Genomic DNA, 25472 nt, shown 5'->3' with positions numbered 1-25472 from the left:
GAGTGAAGTGTAGGGTACTGGAATTCCTTGAGGAATGGGCGGGATTGATGTTGCCCTGCAGGGATATGTGGCTCTGTCTATTTTAGGGGACAGAACTGCTGTCCCTGGTATATCTAAACAATATTTCACTATCATAAAGGTTGGACTTGTTACCGCTGCCAGAATACTGTTGCGTCATTGGAAGGTCCCCAGAACACCTGCAGGCTTAAAGAATGGAATGAAGAAATATGGGATGAATTCTGGATGTATTATGAACCTTAAAGGTATATTCAGTGATTTCACTCAAAAAACCTTAGGTTTCGTTTTTGCCTTGGGACCCAGCCTTTCATCCAATCAGGATAGAGAACCAAAAACGAAACCTAAGGTTTTTTGACCCCCAGGGGTTAACTGTGGACAGGGAGGAACTCACAACAAAACAAAAAAATAAGTGATATTTGAATTAAGTGAAATCACTTACTCTACCTTTAACTCTACCTTTACTCTGCTTTTTATTTTAACTGTTGTTTCTTGGACTGGCTATTTTATAAAGTAATTAGTAATGTTGATGCTGCTTTGTACTGAACTTAGATCTTGTACGATTTTGAAAAACAAATTCGGAAAAAAAGAACTACACTCGAGCAGCACCGTGCACGTTGGATCGACTCGACGTCTGTGACATCACCCGCGATCATCATGAATGACTTTTAGAATCTGATCTCAGGTCAGAATGGGATAAATAAGGGCTCAGTAAGTGGATTACAGGTATATATATGGGCAGGTGCGTCGACTGTGTGTGACTTTGGCAGGCCTATAAAAAGCATGGCGGGACGGGGGGTGGGGTTAGATGAGCAGATCTAAACAGATGGCCCACTGATTAATCTCTCATGTAAATTACTAAATGAATCCGCTCCAAGGAAAAAAGCATGAAGGTCAGTCTGTGAGCCAACTTATAATGGAGCCTAATGGTTACAGAGGACAATAAGGAGTCACGATCAAACCACTCCATGTCTGCAGAGAGATGGAGTGAGATCCTGAAAGAGTGAGAGATGGAGAGATGGAGGGAGAGAGAGAGAGAGAGAGAGAGAGAGAGAGAGAGAGAGGCTGGCTGCCCAGAGAGGAGAGGCTGTGCTGTCACTGTGATGAGTCTGACGGAGCTATAGAGACAGAGTTACACTTCTTAACACAATGTAAAAACTACACAAATATTAGAGAGGAGTTCTTCCCAAAAATATGACAGAAAGGGAGGAATTACCACTCCTTCTGGGGGAACAGAAAGAATGTGCAGTGTTGGCTGCAAAATATGTCAATTCCTGTCACAACCAGTAGGACACACATACAGTATGCCATGTTTTCACCTACTTTATTTAATTTTTTCATGTCATTGATATTATCGTTTGTCATATCTGTGATTGTGCTTTGGCAATACTTGTAAAATGTCATGCCAATAAAGCCTGTTTAATTGAATTGAATTGAGAGAGAGAGAGAGAGAGAGAGAGAGAGAGAGAGAGAGAGAGCAGAGAGAGCAGAGAAAGTGCATTTTGCGAAGGAAGCAGTTTTGTGTTGGTCAAGTTCAGTGAGAGTTTCCGACCTCCAGTGAATGTGACCGCTCCAGAGGTCACACGAGGTCACATGGTTCCAGAGGGACTGAGGACGAATCTACAAATGCATTTATTCTAAATCAGACGTTCTCACACTTTGTTGTATTTTAGCCTGAAGATGTTTTGTGCCAAACAGGGACAGATTTGGTTTAATTAATATGTATACAAGCTCGCAGCATGACACAAAATGACACGCCGTGGGCTTGTATATCTGCAACTTTTGAGAACCACTGAAAAACGTATGTTGCTATATAGTTAAAAATCCAAAATGACATGATGAAATAATCTAAAGCTGTGCTGCATGACACTGCAGATAACATGACACACACACACACACACACACACACACACACACACACACACACCAGTTGTTTAAGAGCATGTAGGCATGGAATTGATTGCGTAACCAAAACGGGCGTGTCTGTGCATAGCAATAGCAACGCAAACAGAACGCATGTGTGTGTGTGTGTGTGTATGTGTGTGTGTGTGTGTGCGTGTGTGTGTGTGTGCGTGTGTGAGTGTGTGTGACTGTGTGTGACTGTGTGTGTGTGAGAGAGAGAGTCCCAGCGTGTCACTGTATGCTGTCTCTCGGCCGCTGTCCCTGCCCGTCCCACGCCACCACGTACCTGGTGTCAACAGGATGACGGAGGTGACGATCAGAGAGCAGATGACCAGAATGACAAGCAGGGCGATCGCTATTCCCTTCCAGTTCCTCTGCGGCGGGTTGCTCCCCACCAGCTCCTACAGGAGAGAAGAGAGAGAGAGAGAGACAGAGAGACAGAGAGGAGAGAGAGAGAGAGAGAGAGAGAGAGAGAGAGAGAGAGAGAGACAGAGAGAGAGAGAGAGAGAGAGAGAGAGAGAGAGAGAGATAGAGAGACAGACAGAGAGAGAGAGAGAGAGAGAGAGAGACAGAGAGAGAGAGAGAGAGAGAGAGAGAGAGAGAGAGTGAGAGAGAGACAAGGGGGAGAGAAAGAGAAACGCTGGGTTAGACATTCAGACATGATCAAGACATTATCCCATTCTGACCTGAGATCAGATTCTATAAATGTCTTCTACATCCTGACAGTTTTCCATTCTGACCTGAGATCAGATTCTATAAATGTCTTCTACATCCTGACAGTTTCCCATTCTGACCTGAGATCAGATTCTAATAATGTCTTCTACATCCTGACAGTTTCCCATTCTGACCTGAGATCAGATTCTATAAATGTTCTTCTACATCCTGACAGTTTTCTGAAAAAGCCATGTTTCTATGTCAGTCGTTCACTCGGTGGCGCGCTACGAGCTTGTAGGTCGTAGGTCTGCTATTTACTCTGGAGGAGTAATAGCAAAAGTAGTTTTTCAAAAGTCGGCCTCCTGGTGGCGCTATAACAGGTTGTTCTGGAAAATTTGGGGCAGAGGTTCATCGTTGGCATCCAGGGAGTGTGCGTGCAGAATTTGGCATCGACCGGGTTAACGGTGCCGGAGATTAGCTGTACACAGACGGACGGACGGACGGACGGACGGACGCACGCAAAGCATACTCTCTCCCCACGCATTCGGCCTGGTGGAGACAATAATGTAATTATACGGAAGATGGGTATAGAAAAGCGATAAAGTGAGAGGAATAAAGGAGAGATTATTATACAGAGGTGAGAACAGAGAAGGGGTGTAGGGAGGCGAGGAGGAGGCGAGGGGAGAGGAGGAGAGGAGGGTCAGTCAAGGACGAACGTGAAGCCACGAAGAAGCCGCCCGGCTCTCGGCTTCTCCCTCGAGGAGACTACCGTCGTCTAGGAAGGAAAGAGGAAGAGGGAATTCTTAATGAGCCGGCGCCTTTTTCCCGGCGGCGCCCGTCACACGCAAACGGGTGTGACAGATAAAAAAAAATGGGAGATGCGACGCTTTGTGAATTGCATGGCCTGGCTATGATGATGCTGCCCCAGCGTCAGAGAAGCAGGAGAGAGAGAGAGAGAGAGAGAAGGAGTTTAGAGTGTTCTGACTGAAAATAGCCTGAAACACAGGAAACTTAATATTATGTTAAGCAGAATAATTAATCATTTTAAAAGAAATGGAAGCGGTAGTTTTATTATTCCCCCCGAGTCACGGCAGCTTACTGTACATCTCGCCTCTCAAACATTATGCGTTACTGTCTGACGCTGCAAATGAAATGCTTCAAATACTGCAACTTCTTTTTGTTCTCATTATGTTTGTTAACCCATTCTGACCCGAGATCAGATTCATACGAGGTTTCCACTGGACACACACTGGTCTGATTAACCCATTCTGACCTGAGATCAGATTCTAAAAATGTCAGATTTTTCCAAAATAGCAGAGCTACAAGCTCATAGCGCGCCACTCGGTGGCGCGCTATGAGCTTGTAGATCTGCTATTTTTCAATAGCTAAAGCATAACATGATGCCAAACACCAAAATGGGTTCCCGTTCAGAATGGGTTAATGTCGCTCTCTTTTAGGCATAATCATGAAAAAAAAGAAAACACTGTTGACACCTGAATTATACTTCAATTATATTTCTGTAGATCAGCAAGTATATAAACCATGAGGCTTATTGTATTAACGTTGTTTGTGGCTAATAATATAACAAACGATAACCAACAGCTCAGCTGAAACCCAAAACCAACTACTGTCTCCGTCGTGGAAAAGAGAGGCTTATAAGGGCCCATACAACCATATTAAAACTCAAGAACTAATATGATGATTTTAATTAGATTTAATGAGAAGACAAAAACGTGCTTCGTAGTGAATTAACCCATTCTGAACGGGAACCCATTCTGGTGTTAGCATCATGTCGTGCTTTAGAGCTATTGAAAAATAGCAGATCTACAAGCTCATAGCGCGCCACCGAGTGAAAAATCGAAGAACGACTGACATTTTTAGAATCTGATCTCAGGTCAGAATGTGTTAATCAGACCAGTGTGTGTCCAGTGGAAACCTCGTATGAATCTGATCTCAGGTCAGAATGGGTTAACGTATAGAGAGGCTCTTATGTAAATGGAACCAAGAATGGCTGATCTGTGAAGTGAACCTTTTAGTGACCTCGGCTCATTCCCGCTCATAATTGAAAAGGCGCCGCAGCCATCATTAGCGGCTGCTTGCTCGCTGCCGTTAGAAGAGTGAGAGTGGGACTGTTTACCAGACCGCCGTTACACGACAGAATCCATCGGGGATCCAGTTAGGTCGATGATTTTACCCGATAATTTATGCACAAAAGCACAGCAGTGTTATGTAGCGAGAGAGAAGGGATGGAAGAAAGATACTTTGAAGTTAATGTAAATTAAACTTTAACGTTGCATAATAAAAAGCTGCCTGTGCTATGTTTAGCTGTGTCACAGTCTGATGACAGCTAAAGAAATGAAAGCATGGCTACAAGATATACCAAGCATTGTTATGCTCGTCATAACCATAACCAAAAAATAACCAAAAACCATTTTGAACTGAGATCGATAAAAAAGAATGCTTCTAAATCCTAACAGTTTTCTGAAAAACCCATGTTTCTATATGTCAGTGGTGCTCAACCTTTTTCATGTCAAGGACCCCCAGAATCATCTCTATTGGGCCACGGACCCCCCCCATCTCAAAATATGTAGTTCCAGGGACCCCCCCAGAAGCCAATATTTTAGTTACAAATGTTCGCTCTGAAATATATATATTCAAAGATTTGCACCACATTTCCACAACTTTAAAAGAATAGCAGACCTACAAGTTCCTACAAGCTCATAGACCTACAAGCTCTGCAAGCTCCTACAAGACCTACAAGACCTACTTGTAGATCTGCTATTTTTCAATAGCTAAAGTATAACGTAATGTTTAAAACTCCAAAAGGGATTCCTGCCCAAAATGGGTTAAGTCCCCAAAACCTTGTCAGCATTATAATCTATTTTACCCAACAGAAGCGGTGTATTCTAATATACATTAGGTTATGCATATGATTCACTATACGCTATTCATTTTTAACTCTTCATCTGTAAATCAAGTGTCCTTGACACAGAGCAGTAAAAAAATCAATTGTCATTCAGTCAGAATCTTCGCCCCCATGCAGTCTGTCACGCTACCCACAAATTATGGAGATGGCATACCGCTGATACAAACTGCATAATTCTCCCTTTTACGATTACGTTGAGCGGAATGCATAATGTGGTAAAATGAGAAGGACACATATATAATTTAGTGATTGATAAATCAATAAAAGATGGCAGGGCAATTCACTCCCTAAGTGGAGCTTTACAGGGATTATTATCCCATTCTGGGCGGGATCCCATTTTGGTGTTAGCATCATGTTATGCTTTAGCTATTGAAAAATAGCAGATCTACAAGCTCATAGCGCGCCACCGAGTGGCACGCTACGAGCTTGTAGGTCTGCTATTTTTGAAAAATCGAAGAGCGACTGACATTTTTAGAATCTGATCTCAGGTCAGAAGGGGTTAATCAGACCAGTGTGTGTCCAGTGGAAACCTCGTATGAATCTGATCTCAGGTCAGAATGGGTTATACAGACTGAGGGGGAAAGGACTTCAACAATGAAACACAACACAACGGCATCCTTACATAACCCATGTTGGCCGGGAACCCCCTTTTGTTGTTGTTAGCATTATGCTATGCTTTAGCTATTGAGAAAATAGCAGATCTACAAGCTCATAGCGCGCCACCGAGTGGCGCGCTACGAGCTTGTAGGTCTGCTATTTTTTGAAAAAGATCGAAGAACGACATAGAAACATAGCTTTTTCAGTTGTCAGGATGTAGAAGATATTTTTTAGAATCTGATCTGAGGTCAGAATGGGATAATAGGGCACTCTCTTTAGCTTAGCCCTGGCATTCACATGCGCTTGTACAAGAGCGCACGCACACACCCACACACACACACACACACACACACAGCACACACATGCTTTATTCATGTCCATTGTCAACATAAAGGAGCGCATATACAATGACACGAATATTAAATGTGGGGTTAAGTTTACATTCACAAAAGCATGGCATACAATATACGTCTTCATCACTCAATACTCTACTATGGGTATAAGTAACAGCCTCTTCTCCGCCATATCAACAACTTCAGAAACTTTATACATCCACATATGATAACAGCATCCTAAGGTTAGCAAGGAATATCACCTCTAATACTAAGCATGTGTTGTATGGAGAATATAGGTTGCTACCTTCAGGAAGGAGATATGGTGTACCAGCATACAACAAGGTCAGACTAAAGAGGTCCTTTGTGTCCACCAGTCGACCTTGAGGCTTAATCAGGAGATGTAGTAGCCACAGGATAATCTAAGCGGTGGAAACAAAATCTCCATCCGGGCCGGTCAGAAGTTGGCAGCACTGAGGAGAGTGGCCAGTAAACTCACCACCGAGAGCCGTGCAACGGTCTACAAGCTACAGGTCCGCAGTGTCATGGAGTACGCCTCACTCACTTGGATGAGTGCCCCACCGACACATCTTGGTCTGCTGGACAATATTCAGAGGAAGGCCCTCAAAATAATTGGAGTTGACCAAGACACTGCCAGTACGACACTTTTCATCGACAGCCTTAGCCACAGAAGACACGTTGCCGCCGCTACAGTCCTGTACAAAATGCACACCCCCAACTGCCCTAGGGACCTCCAGGACATGCTCCCTCCACCTTACACCAGGCGGCGAAACACCGGCCGATGCACAGCCACACCAGAACATGCTCTCGACCCCCCAGGCTCCAAAACACGGACATTGGACAGAACTTTTCTCCACACTGCTGTTCAGGTGTGGAACAGCCTACCAGAACATGTAGTGGACTCCATCACAGACAACGGCCTTCAAGCCTTTAAACGCAGAGCTCACAGACATCTCCTGACCACCCCTCACACTGACTGTTGAGCTGCAGTGAACCATTTGATTGGCCAATGGATATGTATTTACTATGTATTACTTGGCTATTGTTCACAATTGCATCCAATAAAAAAAAAAAAAAAAAAAAAAATGTCTTTATGTATGTAAATTGTCTTGTTCTTTGTGTTGTATATGTGTTTCTGCATACTTGGCTGCTGTGTCGCAAGACAAATTTCAGTGTGAACTGACAATAAAGCACTGTATCATATCATATCATATCATATGTGGCAACTACCAATTATGGGCAGCAGAGAGAGACAGACAGAGCAGTGATGTTGCCAGGCTTTTTGGGCATCCCAAGATGTTGGAACCCTCTTAACAACAACAACCAGTCTGTGGGAATAATATCCTAGGCTGCCAAAATATATAAAAACAAATAGTCTGCACGTATTAACACATTTTGGACTGAGGTCGATAAAAAAAAGGCTTCTAAATCCTAAAAAAAAAACCCTCTGAAAAAGTCATTGTCAGGAAAGCAAAAACCGACCACAGTCCTGAAACAAATTGACTAACTTTGCTACAATACAACACATCTCCTGTACAGTACAACACAAACTGTACTACAGTAACAACATCTCCTCCTGGGAGGGAAACAAAGTGACCGCACAATCTGCTGCGGTCACTTGTTTCCCTCAGTTATCGATTTATAGTTAGACTCTTGTTCCCCTGCGGCTTCGTGGCTGGTGGGTCCTACAGTCAGTCCCACAGGGTCTCTGAGGTCTCTGTGGGTCCTACAGTCTGTCCCACAGGGTCTCTGAGGTCTATGTGGGTCCTAAAGTCAGTCCCACAGGGTCTCTGAGGTCCCACAGGGTCTCTGAGGTCTCTGTGGGTCCTACAGTCTGTCCCACAGGGTCTCTGAGGTGACAGAGCAGGCGGAGGGTACAGTGGCTGTGCCGTGCACATGCATGCGTGCAGAATGGCGTGGCGTGAGATGGGCCTCACTGTCACTCACGGATGCAGACAGAGTGAGTTGAACCCAAATGCAAAGTCACAACAAAAACAAGAGTAGAATAGATAATAAAGTATTTAATAAGGAACCAGGCAGATATCTTACACTGAAGATGCAGGCAGGAATCAGGCAATAGCAAAATGACAAATGTAGTCAAAACGGAAACAAGCAGGACATCCATGACACCAGGTTATGAACGTGACAATGAGTGTTTGCACTGAGTCCAGTTTTTATAGTGAGCTGGTTGATTAGAGAAGTGTTCACTGCTGGGGCTGATGAGGTATAGTTGAAGACAGGTGTGTAAATGGTAAACTGGGTGAACTGGGTGTGCTGGGATGGGATATGGGAGTGGCCAGTGTGGAGTCACAGACTGAGGCAGAGACAGAATGTGACAGTAGCAGAGGGGTGGGTGGCAACAGTTGGTTTCTGAAAAGTCATTATTAAATATATGACGCTTTCTTGGCGAAGGGCCCACACACTGCTTTTTAAGTGTGTGTGGAGGAGTGTAGCAAAAGACGATTAAGTAAAGGTATAAGCGCAGCACCGCTCGTCTCTCAAAAGACCAAGCAATTTCATTCCATTTAGCTGGAAAATAAGGAATTCAAGGCAGATGTTCAGCGAGGTATTAAATCAAACAGACAAGTCGTCCCGGCTGAAGAGAACGTGACTGCATTTCATCCGTCCTTTACCGTGGTGTTCAGAGGTCATGTTATCTTTCCTTTACCGTGGTGTTCAGAGGTCATGTTATCTTTACCCTGGTGTTCAGAGGTCATGTTATCTTTACCCTGGTGTTCAGAGGTCATGTTATCTTTACCGTGGTGTTCAGAGGTCATGTTATCTTTACCGTGGTGTTCAGAGGTCATGTTATCTTTACCGTGGTGTTCAGAGGTCATGTTATCTTTACCGTGGTGTTCAGAGGTCATGTTATCTTTACCGTTGGTGTTCAGAGGTCATGTTATCTTTACCGTGGTGTTCAGAGGTCATGTTATCTTTACCGTGGTGTTCAGAGGTCATGTGTCACAACTCTCCAATGCCAGTCTGTTCACAACCAACTCTCCAATGCCAGTCTGTTCACAACCAACTCTCCAATGCCAGTCTGTTCACAACCAACTCTCCAATGCCAGTCTGTTCACAACCAACTCTCCAATGCCAGTCTGTTCACAACTATCCAATGCCAGTCTGTTCACAACCAACTCTCCAATGCCAGTCTGTTCACAACTCTCCAATGCCAGTTTGTTCACAACCAACTCTCCAATGCCAGTCTGTTCACAACCAACTCTCCAATGCCAGTCTGTTCAAAACCAACTCTGCAATGCCAGTCTGTTCACAACCAACTCTCCAATGCCAGTCTGTTCACAACCAACTCTGCAATGCCAGTCTGTTCACAACCAACTCTCCAATGCCAGTCTGTTCACAACCAACTCTCCAATGCCAGTCTGTTCACAACCAACTCTCCAATGCCAGTCTGTTCACAACCAACTCTCCAATGCCAGTCTGTTCACAACCAACTCTCCAATGCCAGTCTGTTCACAACCAACTCTCCAATGCCAGTCTGTTCACAACAACCTCTCCAATGCCAGTCTGTTCACAACCTACTCTCCAATGCCAGTCTGTTCACAACCAACTCTCCAATGCCAGTCTGTTCACAACCAACTCTCCAATGCCAGTCTGTTCACAACCTACTCTCCAATGCCAGTCTGTTCACAACCAACTCTCCAATGCCAGTCTGTTCACAACTCTCCAATGCCAGTCTGTTCACAACTCTCCAATGCCAGTCTGTTCACAACCAACTCTCCAATGCCAGTCTGTTCACAACCAACTCTCCAATGCCAGTCTGTTCACAACCAACTCTCCAATGCCAGTCTGTTCACAACCAACTCTCCAATGCCAGTCTGTTCACAACCAACTCTCCAATGCCAGTCTGTTCACAACTCTCCAATGCCAGTCTGTTCACAACCAACTCTCCAATGCCAGTCTGTTCACAACCAACTCTCCAATGCCAGTCTATGGATATAAATGTTTTTTTTATGATTTACATACATTTAGTATTAAAGGTTTTCAGTTGCACATGATATGATATGAAGCGCAGAGCAGTGACAACACCTGCATCACTCACTCGCCATCTGAAAAGGACCTTAAATAAGTCTGCCTGCAAAATCTAAGCTGTATTCAGTAAAAACCTTAAAAAAAACCCCTCTTCTTGATAGTGACTCTGCAATTATAATAATTGTCAGCCTAATTAGATCTACTATGTGCACCCGGAGGTGACGAGGTGATCACAGGCAGCTGTGGTGAATTAATGGAGGGAGAGACACAGGGAACCGAGTGCCAAGGACATTTTAGTTTAGGACACTTGAGGGATTGAGGGATATTCATTTTTCAGAAAGGGCTGGAAAAACATAATTATACATAAAACAAGAAGAAGAATCATTACACATTGTAGGACTTTTAAAGTTGTCGGTGAGTCATCAGATCGTTATGTATTTCACACTACAGGAGTCTTTAAAAAAAATAACCGTCTGTCATTATATCTTTGTGGTTTTCACACTAAACGATTGATCGCCGACCAGGGATCACACACTGCAAGACGATGCGAGCCAGACCATTTGTTTTTATCAGGTGAAACCTGACTAGAGAAACCTGACTAGAGAAACCAGGTGAAACCTGACTAGTGAAACCTCATGAAATGTAGAAGGCCTAGTCATACATGAGGACCTACAGTAGTCCTGATTGGCTGCGACACACGCCGTCATGTACTGGTTACTCAGGTCACATGACAAGGAAACAGGTAACAGGAAGCAGGTAACACCATCTATTAAAAGGATAGAGACTGAACCGGAGCGATAGAGATAACCGGAAGTGCAAACGAGCGCTCAATGTTAAAGCCCAGCAGCTGCACAGGGTTTCCTATAGTCATAACTCCACGGGTCCACCTGCAGTCCCACCTCTTACCACTAGGGCCCAGTGCTTCAACGTTGGAGTGCTGCACTGGGGTCTTGGGTAATAGGGCTGTGAATCTTTGGGTGTCCCACGATTAGATTCTTGGGGTCACGATTCGATTCAACTCGATTCTCAATTTAAAATCAAAGCATTAAAATTCAAAAGTATTTTTTTTCCAGATTCAAAACGATTTTCTATTCAAAATGATTCTCGATTCAATACATAGGATTTCATCACAATCCACTCCAGTCTTGAACTGAAGTGACTACAGTAACTTGAAAATGACTGATGTTTACTGTGATTAGGGTGAGCTTACATTTCATATCACAAACTCCTGTAACTAATCAGAGTTGAGAGGAGCGTTCGTTACTAAATAAAGAAACCAGTGACGTGTGATCATTTCTCCTTTATTTCAATTGATTTTGACGTCTCACGTACAGTATGGGTGCAGGATCCCGCGATACATGCGCGAGACCGACAGGACATAGGCTGCGTCTCTCACTCTCTCTCTGCACGCACGCACACACACACGCACACATGTGAGTGCGTGCGTACGTGCCTGCCTGCCTGATTGTGTACAACATGTACCTCCCTTAGGGACACAAAGGCAACGAATGAGGTCTCCAGAATTAGCAACGGAGAAGAAAAAAATCAATTATGCACATTCCCAACAACAGTAATGCTTTATAAAGTGTTCCCAAAAGCAGATGTGCACACAGCGCACGTGGGTGTGTGCGCACAACGCACGTGGGTGTGCACAACGCACATGGGTGTGTGCACGCACACACGCGCCTCTGTGAAGCCTGCAGTATTCAGCTTTCATTGACTTAATCATGGAATATGCTAAATTCAATTTGCGGTACCAAAAATATACCAGATTATCCTTAGGCAATGCATCTTTAATTCTCAGACATAAAAATGAGAAAATACTCAGTATTGTAAAACATGTGGTGTGAGGCTGCAGAGCGCGATTCGTTCGTTCGTAGCCAACGGCCATTGAGGAAACTGTATACGCTAGGCTACGAGCAACTATACCTCCTCCTTATAATGAGGCCTAGGTGAATGGCACTAGGTGTCACATGGACGGACCGCATCAAAAATGTGGACCTCTATGGGGACCTACCACGCGTCACGAACAAAGTCAGGGAGAGAAGGATGAGGCTGGCAGGGCACTGCATCTGGCACCCAGAACTAGAGGCAAGTAAATTGACCCTATGGGAGCCAACCCGGGGCAAGGCAAGGAGGGGAAAGAAGCGTACCACCTATGTAGACGTGCTGCGGCGCGACAGCTTGGCTGACAACACTGCAGAGCTCAAGAACCTGATGTTGGATAGGAATTTGTGGAGGGCAGCGATCCAGGAATCCCGAGTTGGTGTTGGCTAGACTTCACTCTCGCAGCAAGAAGAAGATAATGAGGCCTACAGTAGAATGTCATGCAAACCATACTATTATGATAAAAATTTTAAATAAACCCCCAGAAGGTGTTTTAGACGTTCAACAGAACGATCTAATGACGGATGTAAATCCATGTTTGCTGAGGCACGGTGCAGATGAGGATCCACATACTGTAACTACAGTATGCATGTGATGGAAATATTATGGCATCAGCATACTTACTGTATGTGCTCCTGAGAAACAATGAGTAACTCCCTCATGTTATACTTTAGTTATTGAAAAATAGCATTGGACACTCAGGCATGAAGGGAGCATGAGTTAAGTCCGTTGCTCTCCCCAGGTTGGCGGAGGGTGTGTATAGAGCCCAGGAACACAGTAGATGATTGGCACAGGGGTGAAAAATGGGTTACAAAATCGTAGGATAAAAAAATATATTAATAAAAAAAAGGAAAAATAGCATTGTTTACCCGTGTGGGTCTGTTGCGCGGAAAAGTGTGTCCCAGTATTAATCTGTGTCCGTCCCAACATGCATTTCACTGGTGACACATGGTGACACGTTTTTAGCGGGGAGATGTTTTCTTTTTTTTACGCAAAATAATTTAATTAAGATGCATGTTAGAATGTTTGGCGTGTGCAATGCGGGTCAGATTGAGGTTGGAGGACAGGGCTGTGCGGCGCTAGGTTCCGTGAGGCGGTCAGTGTGTCGTGGCGTTGTGAGATGGCGGAGAAAGCGAGGAGCTCGCTCAGGCGGTGGCGTAACCGTCTGGGCACCCGACTGGTAATCCAGTCGCAGTGTGCCGCGGGTTCGACTCCCGAGCCCGACACGGCCTTTACTGCATGTCTTCCCCCCCCCATCTCTCTCCCGCTTCCTGTCAGACTACTGTCTGTCCCTTCAAAAACCAATAAAAGGCGTAAGCCGCAAAAACAAAAAAAATCTTTAGAAAGCGAGCAGCTGTCTTGCTCTATGCTAAGGAAGTACTGTGACTGACAGACTGACTGACAGTCCGCTAAATTATTAATAGGATGTACTGACAACAGCGAATAACCTATTGAAAGAAATACTGAAAAAACGTTCTGCAGAAAACAAAATGTTCCCGAAATGAGGACATTGGAGAGAAACAGAAAACTTTTAACTATACAAACAAAACCATCTAACGATGTGTAAAAATAACCGACACTAAATGTAAGCTGGAGGATTAAATTAAACAGGTTTAATTAAGCGGAAAAGGATATGCAAATTAAGGCGTAAACATCAAGGCGTGTAGCCCATTTTATTTTTTCCCCTAATTTATAATCCCACGATTTTTGTAACCCATTTCTTCTTCACCCAGTGTCTAGTGTAACCCTGGGCGCCACACACACACACACACACACACACACACACACACACACACACTCTGTCAACCTGGGGAGAGCAACGGACTGACCTCATGTCGTGTAATAATATATATATACTGTATATTCAAAGATTTGAGGCACATTTTCACGATTTTTCAAAAATATCAGACCTACAAGTCATGCCGCGCTATGAGCTTGAAGATCTGCTATCTTCCAATAGCTAAAGTAGAAAATAACGCTTTAAAACACCTAAATGGGTTAATAACTGACTAGATACAGTATCAAGGCAGCTATACTGTAGATAGTCGCATATGATCCCCACTCCACGAAAACACACACGTGACAATAAAGCACCACATCAGCATTTAGAAGTTATCTTCCTACTGTACGAGTCAGACATCATCTAGAAGTTCTCTTCCTACTGTACACGAGTCAGACAGCATCTAAGTTCTCTTCCTACTGTACACGAGTCAGACAGCATCTAGGTTCTCTTCCTACTGTACACGAGTCAGACAGGACAGACTTCCCAGTTATTACACGAAGGGATCCGTTCAGATAAACGACGCTAATCCCCAAATAGAAGCAGCTTCTTTCTGCCTTCCACAAATCACCTTCACTTCTCCCATAAAATGCTGGATGTCGGGATTAATCGAAACCGCCCAAATCCTCTCCTGTTCTTTAACCCAGTCTGGACGGGAGAACCCCTTTTGGTGTTTTAAAAGCATTATGTTATACTTTAGATATTGAAAAAATAGCAGATCTACATAGCTCTGTAGATCTGCTATGTAGGTCTGCTATTTTTGAAAGAAATTGTGAAAATGTGCCTCAAATCTTTGAATATATATTCTTTCAGAGTGTACGTTTTTAACTCAAGTCTTTGCTTCTGGGGAGGTGCCTAGAACAACATATTTTCAGATGGGGGGTCGGAGGCATATTACATATCATTTTTGGGGTCCTTGACATGGAATATTGAGCACCACTGATACAGAAACATATAGGGTTTTTTTCAGAAAACTGTCAGGATTTTGAAGATTTTTTTTAAAATTTCGACGTCAGGCCTAAATGGGTTAAGCATGCAGTGCTCCATAAAATACTGTATGTCTGGATTAATCGAAACTGCAGAAACTCCTCTCCTGTTCTTTAACCCATTCTGACCTGAGATCAGATTCTATAAATGTCTGAAATACCTATGTTTCTAGGCCTATATCACTCAATATTTCATGTCAAGGACCCCAAAAATGATCTGTAATTGGCCTCCGAGACCCCCATCTGAAAATATGTAGTTCCAGGGATCTCCCCAGAAGCAAAGACTTGAGTTAAAAACGTTTGTCCTGAAAAAAAATATTCCAAATTTGAGGCACATTTTCACGATTTTTCCAAAAATAGCTAAAGCATAACATAATGCTATAACACCAAAAGGGGTTTCCCCGACCAGAATGGGTTAAGCGGTGCTGTGTGGTGATGGATCTGTCCCTCCCCGAGGCGTTCGTTCTCCTACTCTCAGCTCAGTTCTGCTTCAATTCAACACATTTCCTTCTAAATGGGACACGATGGTTGGAGTATAAACCAGTATAAAAACATGCTGCTATGTACATGAAACAAAGTAGAGGGGAAAAACACACATTGAGACACACAATATGAAAGGACACAAAAATTAGGCTAATGTGATTGCATGGAATTGTGCTGTGAAGAGATGAGTGACTCAATGTTCTTCTTCTAAATGGGACATGTTGGTTGGTAGTATAAACCAGTATAAAAACATGCTGCTACATGAAACAAAGTAGAGAAAAAACCCCACATTGAGACACATTAGATAACACAATATATGAAAGGACACAAAAATTAGGCTTTAGCTAATTGATTGTGATTGCACGGAATTGTGATGTGAAGAGATGAGTGACTCAATGTTCCCCCCAGGCCAGTCGAAACTTCAAAGTATACTTTTTGTCTAACGACAGAATTTAAAACATCAATAAATGGTTGGTTCCCAAATCACACTATGGAGGATAAGAGAGGAGAACGGCAGAAGAAAACAAGTATGGTGCTAAAAAAACAGGAAAAAAAGTTTTCTGGCTTTAAGACTAGAGTTCATCTTTGAAGAAAAGGATCAGTGAACTGTGCACGCACGCACGCACACACACACACACACACACACACACACACACACACACACACACACACACACACACACACACACACACACACACACACACACACACACACACACACACACACACACACACACACACACACACACACACACACACACACACACACACACACACACACACACACACACACACACACACACACACACACACACACACACACACACTTCACACACTTCACAGGTCAAATAGCATCAGCTGAATCCTCTCTTTAAATCCTTTTCTCTTTAAATTCACCATTTTAAGTAACTTATATTACTGTAGCTGGTATATTGTTATCAGGAACATTTCATTTCACAGTGAGTGAAGCAATACAATTGGCTTCAAATACAACAATGAGGCTCGCTCGTGGAGGTAGTTTGTCACGTACGTATGTACGTAGACGCATGAAGGGCGTTCAAATTAAAAAGTCCTACGATTTGTCACACACGTTATACCGCAGTGACATTTGTTCTCCGCATTTGACCCATCTCTCTTGGAGCGGTGAGCTGCAGCCGTGCCACGCTCGGGAATCATTTGATTAGTAGATTTGACCCCCTAATCCAACCCTTGATGCTGAGTGTGATGACCCGGCCGGGGATCGAACCACCGACCTCCCAGTTTCAGAGCGGACACTCTAACCACAAGGACACTGTCTGGGTATTTGTTACACCTGAGATGTGACCAGGAGGCTGTCCTCAGGCCAGTACAGTGGTGGGTGAGCAGCAACACTCATTGAAATGAGTGTTGCCTCTCCAGATATAAGACAGATCTGTGGATTGGATTAAATTAGCAATGCCTGATGGAGGATGCTACAAGCAGGTGATGTATTAAATAGGGGATGGTTGTTGTGCTCCGTTCTCCGTGTGTGTCAAATGCAATAGGCCTAAACAAACAGACACATTTTGTGTAAGTTCTCGGGTTCTTGTTTCTATAAAGCGAATATATTGGTGCCACAGAGCCTAAATTAGGCCTTAATTCCCTGCCGCGGTTAAGGTCAACTTTACACCTCTCACACGGCACGCTTTTCAGCCGTGTAATCCCTTATTTTGAAGCCACCAGCTGTTTTGGTGAACCGGTAGTAACAATCAATCATTTCCAGGGAGCTCGGACTCGGTACCAGCTGCTTTCATTTTCCTCAGAAGTGCTGATATGATACGGTATATACCGGGAGGTCGCATGAGGGAATTGTTTTATTGAGCTCCTAAAATATCGATGTTCTGTGTGTATATGATCACCTCAATCTGAGCTTCAGTTTCCGAGATAAACGGAATCGCTATAAAGATCGTCGCTAGAGATACGGTGTGAAGTGAACGGAGGGGAAATCGTTACCGGGGCGACGGAGAAGCCAAGAACCGGTAAAAAAGAATGATTCTATAGCGATGATGGATGTGTTATGAACTAAAGTGGGCCAGCTCTGCAGAACAGAACAGAACAGAACTCTGCTGTGTTGCATGTACAGTATGTATTTCCACATCTAGAGGCGAGCGTCCCGTTTCTCTATATATACGATCTCTGAATAATAACCCCTTTAGGCCCGACGTCGAAATTATTATTTTTTAAATCATGACAACTTTCTGAAAAACCTGTGTTTCTATGTCAGTGGCGCTAAACCTTTTTCATGTATTTGGCCGCCGACCCCCAATCAGAAGCAAAGATTTGAGTTAAAAACGTTCGCTCTGAAAGAATATATATTCAAAGATTTGTGCCACATTTTTCAAGATTTTTCAAAAATAGCAGACCTATACAAGCTCGTAGCGTGCCACTCGGTGGCGCGCTACGAGCTTGTAGATCTGCTATTTTTCAAAAGCTAAATTATAACAATGCTTAAAACACCAAAAGGGGTTCCCGTCCAACATGGGTTAAAGTGCACACAAAAAAAAGACATGACCATGATGTCACAGAGCCCCATAACCAATGTCCTTGACGACATAAGCAACCTGTCAGGCTTTCATTGGTGGCAGGAGGGACTATAATTTGCGATGACTCAATGTGTTTTCTCTCCCATGCACTCGATTGAATGTGAGTGAATCTCTTCCAGTCCATTATCCCATTCTGGGTGGGAACCCCTTTTGGTGTTTTATAACTAAGCATAATGTTATACTTACATGTCTTTAGCTATTGAAAAATAGCAGATCTACAAGCTCATACGAGCTTGTATAGGTCTGCTATTTTTTTTAAACCGTAAAAATGCGGAAACAAATCTTTAAATATATATTCTTTCAGAGCGAACATTTTTTGAGTGGTGCAACCACTCCTACAACCAGCAATGTCCATGTATGTACCTGTATCAGTGGTCATGAGCACGAGTATGTGACTTATTAATACCAGTAGGAGGGGTAGTGCTGTGCCTGCTGCCTGCTAATATGAGAGAGAGAGAGAGAGAGAGAGAGAGAGAGAGAGAGAGAGAGAGAGGCCTAAATGGGTTAGAGCGATGCTAGTGGAGGGTGCTCTGCCACATGCACCGCGCCCGCCAAAACCTGCCTCTCAGTAAAATGCCATCTATTTAGTATACTCACCATCAGCCTGCCAGGATGAGTTAGTGTGTGGCACCGACCTGCCTTAAGCCATTCTGACCTGAGATCAGATTCTACAAATGTCTTCTAACATCCTGACTGTTTTTCGGAAGAAGCTATGTTTCTATGTCAGTCGTTCAAAAATAGCAGACCTACAAGCTCGTAGCGCGCCACTCGGTGGCGCGCTATGAGCTTGTAGATCTGCTATTTTTCAATAGCTAAAGCATAACATAATGCTTTAAAAACACCAAAAAGGGGTTCCCGCCCTGAATGGGTTAAACACTTTACAGCCTACCTGGCACTCTGTTCCAACAAGGTCGCAGAACACACTGTGATACTAAACGCTGTGAGATTGTAGAATGTTTACTGCCTTCTCTCTCTCCCTCTTCAAAGGTGGTTTTTTTCAACCCCTTTTCATATCAAAGCTCATTATTTATTTGCCATTTGAGCCACGCATCACGCATCACACACGAACGGACGGACGGACCAGGATCTGATGAGATTCACCCTTCAGATTTATAGCCTCTCAGACAGAATATTTTGTTACCGTTGGATACAGGTTTTGTCCACAGTTCTGCGTGTATTGATGTGGTACCAACAGGAGAGACAACAGGCCAACGTAGATCACAATAACAATTATTTTACATTCTCTAAATGCGTAGACACCAATCGCTCCCACGTTTCACATTTCAGGCATTGACCATAATAATAATATGAAGGTCTTATAGCGATAGAGCATTTGCAGTTGTAGCCCCTACCCTATGGAATGAATTACCCCTTTCCAGAATGTTTAAGTACTACAGTCAATATAGAGAAGTGGTATACTGCATGGGAAATGATCCATTATATCAGTAATAACTGCCCGAACAGCCAGTAAGACCCAGGCCTTATTATATGTGGCCTTACTGTATATTTCATATTAAAAAAGGCACGTGAATCTGCTGAGGAAGGTCGGAGGACCGAAACGTGGCTTCATTAATAAGAAAATACTCATGATGTACCGAGGAGCAAATACAGTGTGCGGGTGTACACTACAGTACCTTATTGCTTTCATCGATGTCCACTGGCCTATACGCACCTGTGCATATACGACCTAATTTCTAGGTGTGCGAAAGTTTTCTCCTACAAAAAGACACAATCTAAAACTGACAGCAGACCTACTGTACAGGACGGTAGGCCAAAAATTCGGGCCCGGTCCATTTTCGCGTAAATTTGTCCCAGACCGGCCCACCCACCACAACCAGCGCACAGATAGCAGAAACTCTACCGCCCGCTCCGTCGAGGCACACACAAACAAACAAGCCCCTAATAATACCACCACTTTTACAGAACAACATAAATGATACAAACCAACAGAAAACTACAGTAACACAACCCTTTGTAGAGGGTTTATGTGTCACTCACTGGTACAGGTACAGTGTCATTATCATGATGGCACTGGCAGAATGGCAGCACGCCCGGACCTTTCCTGGTGGCCTGCCGCCTATTGGCCTGCCTGCCTGTCCAAAAACAATCATGGCGGCCCCCTCCCTACAGTCACGGGCCAGCCCTCATGCTGTCAGGCTAAACCAACACTTCATTCACATTCTTCACGGTAAAAACAAAAAAAAGGTGTTCTCCTCCTTAATGGGTTAAAAACAAGTCCAAAAATCCCCACATTAAAACCACCAATATTTAGAAGCAACAACTTTACAGAAAGACAAAGTTGCTATAATAATATTAATAATAAGCAGACACGGCAACATGTGAGAACCGAACAAGAAGCATGAATAAGAATTGGAAAAAAGTCTCTCTCTCTCCCATCATGTCACTGTATCTATCAGCCTTCATTCCATATAGTACCGCACACTTGTCACGCCACACCGCGGGGAAATAAATTGCCAGTGTGAACGGGCAGGCGCAGGCACGCGCACACGCACACACACGCGCACACACACGCATACACACACACACGCACACGCGCTCGCCTCCAGGAAATTAAGTGCCCCCCCTCCCCGAATCCTCTGCTCCGGGGCACAGTCAGTGAGTCTAATAAAAAGAGAGTCCATCTCCCAATTGTGTTTATGTATTCTGGGTCTGTTGTTGGGTTTTTTTTAACCCATTCTGACCTGAGATCAGATTCATACGAGGTTTCCACTGGACACACACTGGTCCTGATGAACCCATTCTGACCTGAGATCAGATTCTAAAAATGTCAGTCGTTCTTCGATTTTTCAAAAATAGCAGACCTACAAGCTCGTAGCGCTCCACTCGGTGGCGCGCTATGAGCTTGTAGATCTGCTATTTTTCAATAGCTAAAGCATAACATGATGCCGACAACAAAACGGGTTCCCGTTCAGAATGGGTTAATCACCAAAAATATGCACACAGGCGAGGCGTGATGTGTGGAAAAAAGGGAACGGATATGCTTGGATAATTTCCAGTGCAGCAACAATTATCGCCTCTATGATGGCCCCTAAAAGCAATGATACATTTTCTCGACACTTTCCCTAACGCGGGGGTCGTGTTGTTGTGCTTCACTGCTTTCAGCTCGCTGATGGAAAAAAAAGCAGGACAGCAAAGAGTGCTTTAACCCGTTTAGGCCGGCTGACGTCGAAATAAAAGAAAATGTCTTGTCTAAATCCTCCAGTTTTCTGAAGTAGGCCTACCCATGTTTCAGTGGTGCTCAATATTTCATATCAAGGACCCCAAAAATGAATTGGCCTCCGACCCCCCATCTGAACATGTGTTGTTCCAGGGACCCCTCAGAGTTAAAAATGTTCGCTCTGAAAAAAAAAACAATATTCCAAATTTGTGCCACACGATTAAAAAAAACATAATAGCTGACCTACAAGCTCGTAGCGCGCCACTCGGTGCCGCGCTATGAGCTTGTAGATCTGCTATTTTCCAATAGCTAAGTATAACCATAATAATGCTTTAAAACACCAAAAGGTGTTCCCACCCAGAATGACTTAATGCACAAGCCCCCACCCTCCTGAAAATGACACGGCTGCAGTAGAGTACAGTAAAGTATACAGTATACGTCTGCTATTTTCGAAAATCTAATTTGAATTGAAATGTGTGTATATATTATTATTATTATAACTTTTTCCTTTTCCAATTGGCCTCTCGGTGGCCCGTTGAAAACCCACTGCTTTATCCCATTCTGACCCGAGATCAGATTCTAAAAATGTCTTCTACATCCTGACAGTTTTCTGAAAAAAAGCTATGTTTCTATATGTCAGTCGTTCTTCGATTTTTCAAAGAATAGCAGACCTACAAGCTCGTAGCGCGCCACTCGGTGGCGCGCTACAAGCTTGTAGATCTGCTATTTTTCAATAGCTAAAGCATAACATAATGCTAACACCAAAAGGCCGTTCCCGCACAAAATGGATTAATGTGTTATGAACATGAAAGGAACCATGACTTCACAGCTTTATTTTTCCAATAGACACACGTTTGTGTTTATGTAGTATGACCGCATGCAGCCAGCCAGGAGTGCAAAACAATCCTTATACTGAATTATAATAATATTATTCACACTTCCCAGGGGTCTGTTATGTTCTGGCTTCCTCCTGAGATGTGGTAGCTCGAGGGGTGCACTGTGTGTGCACCACAGAATAAGGTATCATTGTTAAACACAGGACTATAGCGGAGCCCTCTCTAGGTATAGCCAGTATGGTAGAAACTAGAAAGGCAATCAGCATTTGACAGACGTATTTGGTGGCAGTCTTGATGTAAAAAAAAAATCACCCGTTGCCCCGAGGCGGGGTTGGCGAAAGGGCCTTTCTGTGTGGAGTTAGTTTGCACACAGAAAGTGTTTAATAAGTGTGTAAGTTTGCAAGTTTTGGCTATTATGGTGTCAGACTCATGGATTGTAGGCCTTTGTATGTCTAACCACACACACTAAATGCACCCAGATCTACAAGCTCACATCCAGCTATACAGCATGCAACCAAGTGCAAAATCGGACGTGTTGTGAGCTTGTAGATCGGCTATTTACAGGAACTATTTACAGTGCAATCAATCAGCAATCAAATGACGCCATCAAATACATAGTCGATTAAATCAACTGCATTTGTAAAACTACACTTAAAAAACAAAAACATTTCAGGTGACTAAAATATGACTAAAACTAAATATTTTTTTTGTCAAAAGTCTGACTGAACAAAAAATCCAAATGTGCTGTTAAAATCAACACTATAGGCCCTAAATTAGGTGGGCTACAAGCAAGCCCTGATTGAGTGTACACAGAGTGTACAATCAGAAACAGAGCCTGCCGATGGCGTGTCAGATCGGTAGATAGATACCCAAGCAAACACCCACAGCACACCCACGCCCAACAGAATGGACTCTTTTCATTTCATCCCTCGTCTCGCTTTGTCTCGGAGAGAGAACTCTTTTTCATCTCCTCTGCTATATACCTATCTGTCTCTCTGTCTTCTGACGCCGTCTAAAAATAGCCCACAGAGAGAGCCCCTCGCTTCGCTGCTGACACGGAGAGCCCCTCGCCCTCGCTCCGCGCCTCCTCCTGACAGGCGCAGCGCGGTTTGTGCAACCTGACAAACAAACCCCGGCAGAATGCGAGGTGCATCATGGAGTGAGCAGCGAGGGTTGTCTGTCAGCCAAAGAAGAAAAACAAACTTGTGCCATTAGTCTAGTGTGTTTGCATCGAGCTCTCCGACATGGAGACAAAGCCTTGTCTTTCTGTCTCTCTCTCTCTCGATCCAATTTAAATTCAATTCAATGGGCGTTTACATTGCCAAAGCAGAAAGCACAATACTATACAAAACAGCAAAACAAAAATGATGTATACATTTGAAAGTCAGAATCTTCAAATAGATCAATTTCTATGTACCGAGATCACTGGATGCAGGTATATAGTGCAGGAATATACACAATGATTAGTCTTTAAGGGTGGTTGTGTTGCGTTTGATATCCTTCTAGCTATCACAGCAACTCTCGAATCTTGCTGCTGCGTTTTGCACATTGTTGTACTTCGCCCAGCAGATATGGGAGTTTTTTGTCATTGGTCATGTTTCTCTCTCCCTCTCTAATGAAGCATGTATTTGAAGGGAAGCTTGTTCCGTATTCACTGGAAGAATATAGTGTCGCCAACTCGCCATAACAAACTATAGACACGAACACATAGTTATTGATCAGTGGCGTGTTGAACAACAGTAGGAGGATCTATGTGGCCTAACGCTGTGCACAGCCGTGCTACTCATCCAAGCTGTACAGCTAGAGAACAGGAACAGTGAACACATTCCAGATCAAGGTGATCCAGTAGACAGACGGTGTGACCAGGAGTTGTTCAGGTAGACGTTTTGCTCGAAGGAGAATTCCATGCATGCTAGAAGGCTTTCTTAGCTTTATGTGTAGTTGTTGTTACGTCCCCACTAAAGAGGTCCAGGTGTTATTTTGTTTTTTACATAACATAGGGAACACAGCATACAAAAATAAATACATTTAAAATAATCATGAATGGTTGCAGCTTTCGTTTTTAACCCATTCTGACCGGGAACCCATATTGGTGTTAGCATCATGTTATGCTTTAGCTATTGAAAAATAGCAGATCTACAAGCTCATAGCGCGCCACCGAGTGGCGCGCTACGAGCTTGTAGGTCTGCTATTTTTGAAAAATCGAAGAACGACCGACATTTTTTAAAATCTGATCTCAGGTCAGAATGGGTTAATCAGACCAGTGTGTGTCCAGTGGAAACCTCGTATGAATCTGATCTCAGGTCAGAATGGGTTAAGCAACCATTATACGCAGAGGAAGGCCATTCCATGCTTAGCATCATGTTATGCTTTAGCTATTGAAAAATAGCAGATCTACAAGCTCATAGCGCGCCACCGAGTGGCGCGCTACGAGCTTGTAGGTCTGCTATTTTTGAAAAATCGAAGAACGACCGACATTTTTTAAAATCTGATCTCAGGTCAGAATGGGTTAATCAGACCAGTGTGTGTCCAGTGGAAACCTCGTATGAATCTGATCTCAGGTCAGAATGGGTTAAGCAACCATTATACGCAGAGGAAGGCCATTCCATGCTACACAACCCTGTACTGAGAGGATTTTATACTCTGTTCATACTCTATATACAGTATATATATCTCTATGTGTTTCTGTCTAATAAACTAGAATATATGTGTACAGTATACGGCCTGCATGGTTTCACCCACCACCCCTTTACGGTAAAATAAATTACATACATTGTGTGCTCCAGTTTAAAATCTATATGCACTGTAGTAACGTCCAGACTGCAAATACATTAACCCATTCTGACCTGAGATCAGATTAAAAAAAACGTCTTCTACATCCTGACAGTTTTCTGAAAAAGCTATGTTTACTATGTCAGTCGTCAGTCATTTTTCAAAAATAGCAGACCTACAAGCTCGTAGCGCGCCACTCGGTGGCGCGCTATGAGCTTGTAGATCTGCTATTTTTCAATAGCTAAAGCATAACTTGATGCTATAACACCAAAAGGGGTTCCCGACCCAAAATGGGTTAAAAAAAAGGTTGGCCCGCAAGCATACAGTACAGTAGCACTGCAATGGCAGCCGGTAAGCATACAGTGAGAGTTAACCCATTCTGACCTGGCACCCATTTTGGTGTTAGCATCATGTTATGCTTTAGCTATTGAAAAATAGCAGATCTACAAGCTCATATCGCGCCACCGAGTGGCGCGATACGAGCTTGTAGGTCTGCTATTTTTGAAAAATCGAAGAACGACTGACATTTTTAGAATCTGATCTCAGGTCAGAA

The 25472-nt window shown here is 43.6% G+C and overlaps 1 protein-coding gene across 1 annotated transcript in view; it reads right to left on the bottom strand.

Moving 5' to 3' along the window:
• Positions 1 to 25472, bottom strand: part of dpp6a (dipeptidyl-peptidase 6a) — a gene marked incomplete at its 3' end in the record, with an annotated part of 351171 nt that overhangs the window by 93491 nt on the left and 232208 nt on the right. The window contains exon 2 of the mRNA XM_080793953.1: positions 2204 to 2318. Within this exon, the coding sequence (XP_080650079.1) occupies positions 2204 to 2318 (115 nt within the window). The remainder of the gene's footprint in view (positions 1 to 2203; positions 2319 to 25472) is intronic.

The sequence above is a fragment of the Protomyctophum bolini genome (genome assembly GCF_963924005.1).
Source record: "Protomyctophum bolini genome assembly, chromosome: 21".
NCBI lineage: Eukaryota > Metazoa > Chordata > Actinopteri > Myctophiformes > Myctophidae > Protomyctophum > Protomyctophum bolini.
The sequence above is the reverse complement of the archived record's forward strand: the minus strand, read 5'-3'. Positions and strand labels throughout refer to the sequence as shown.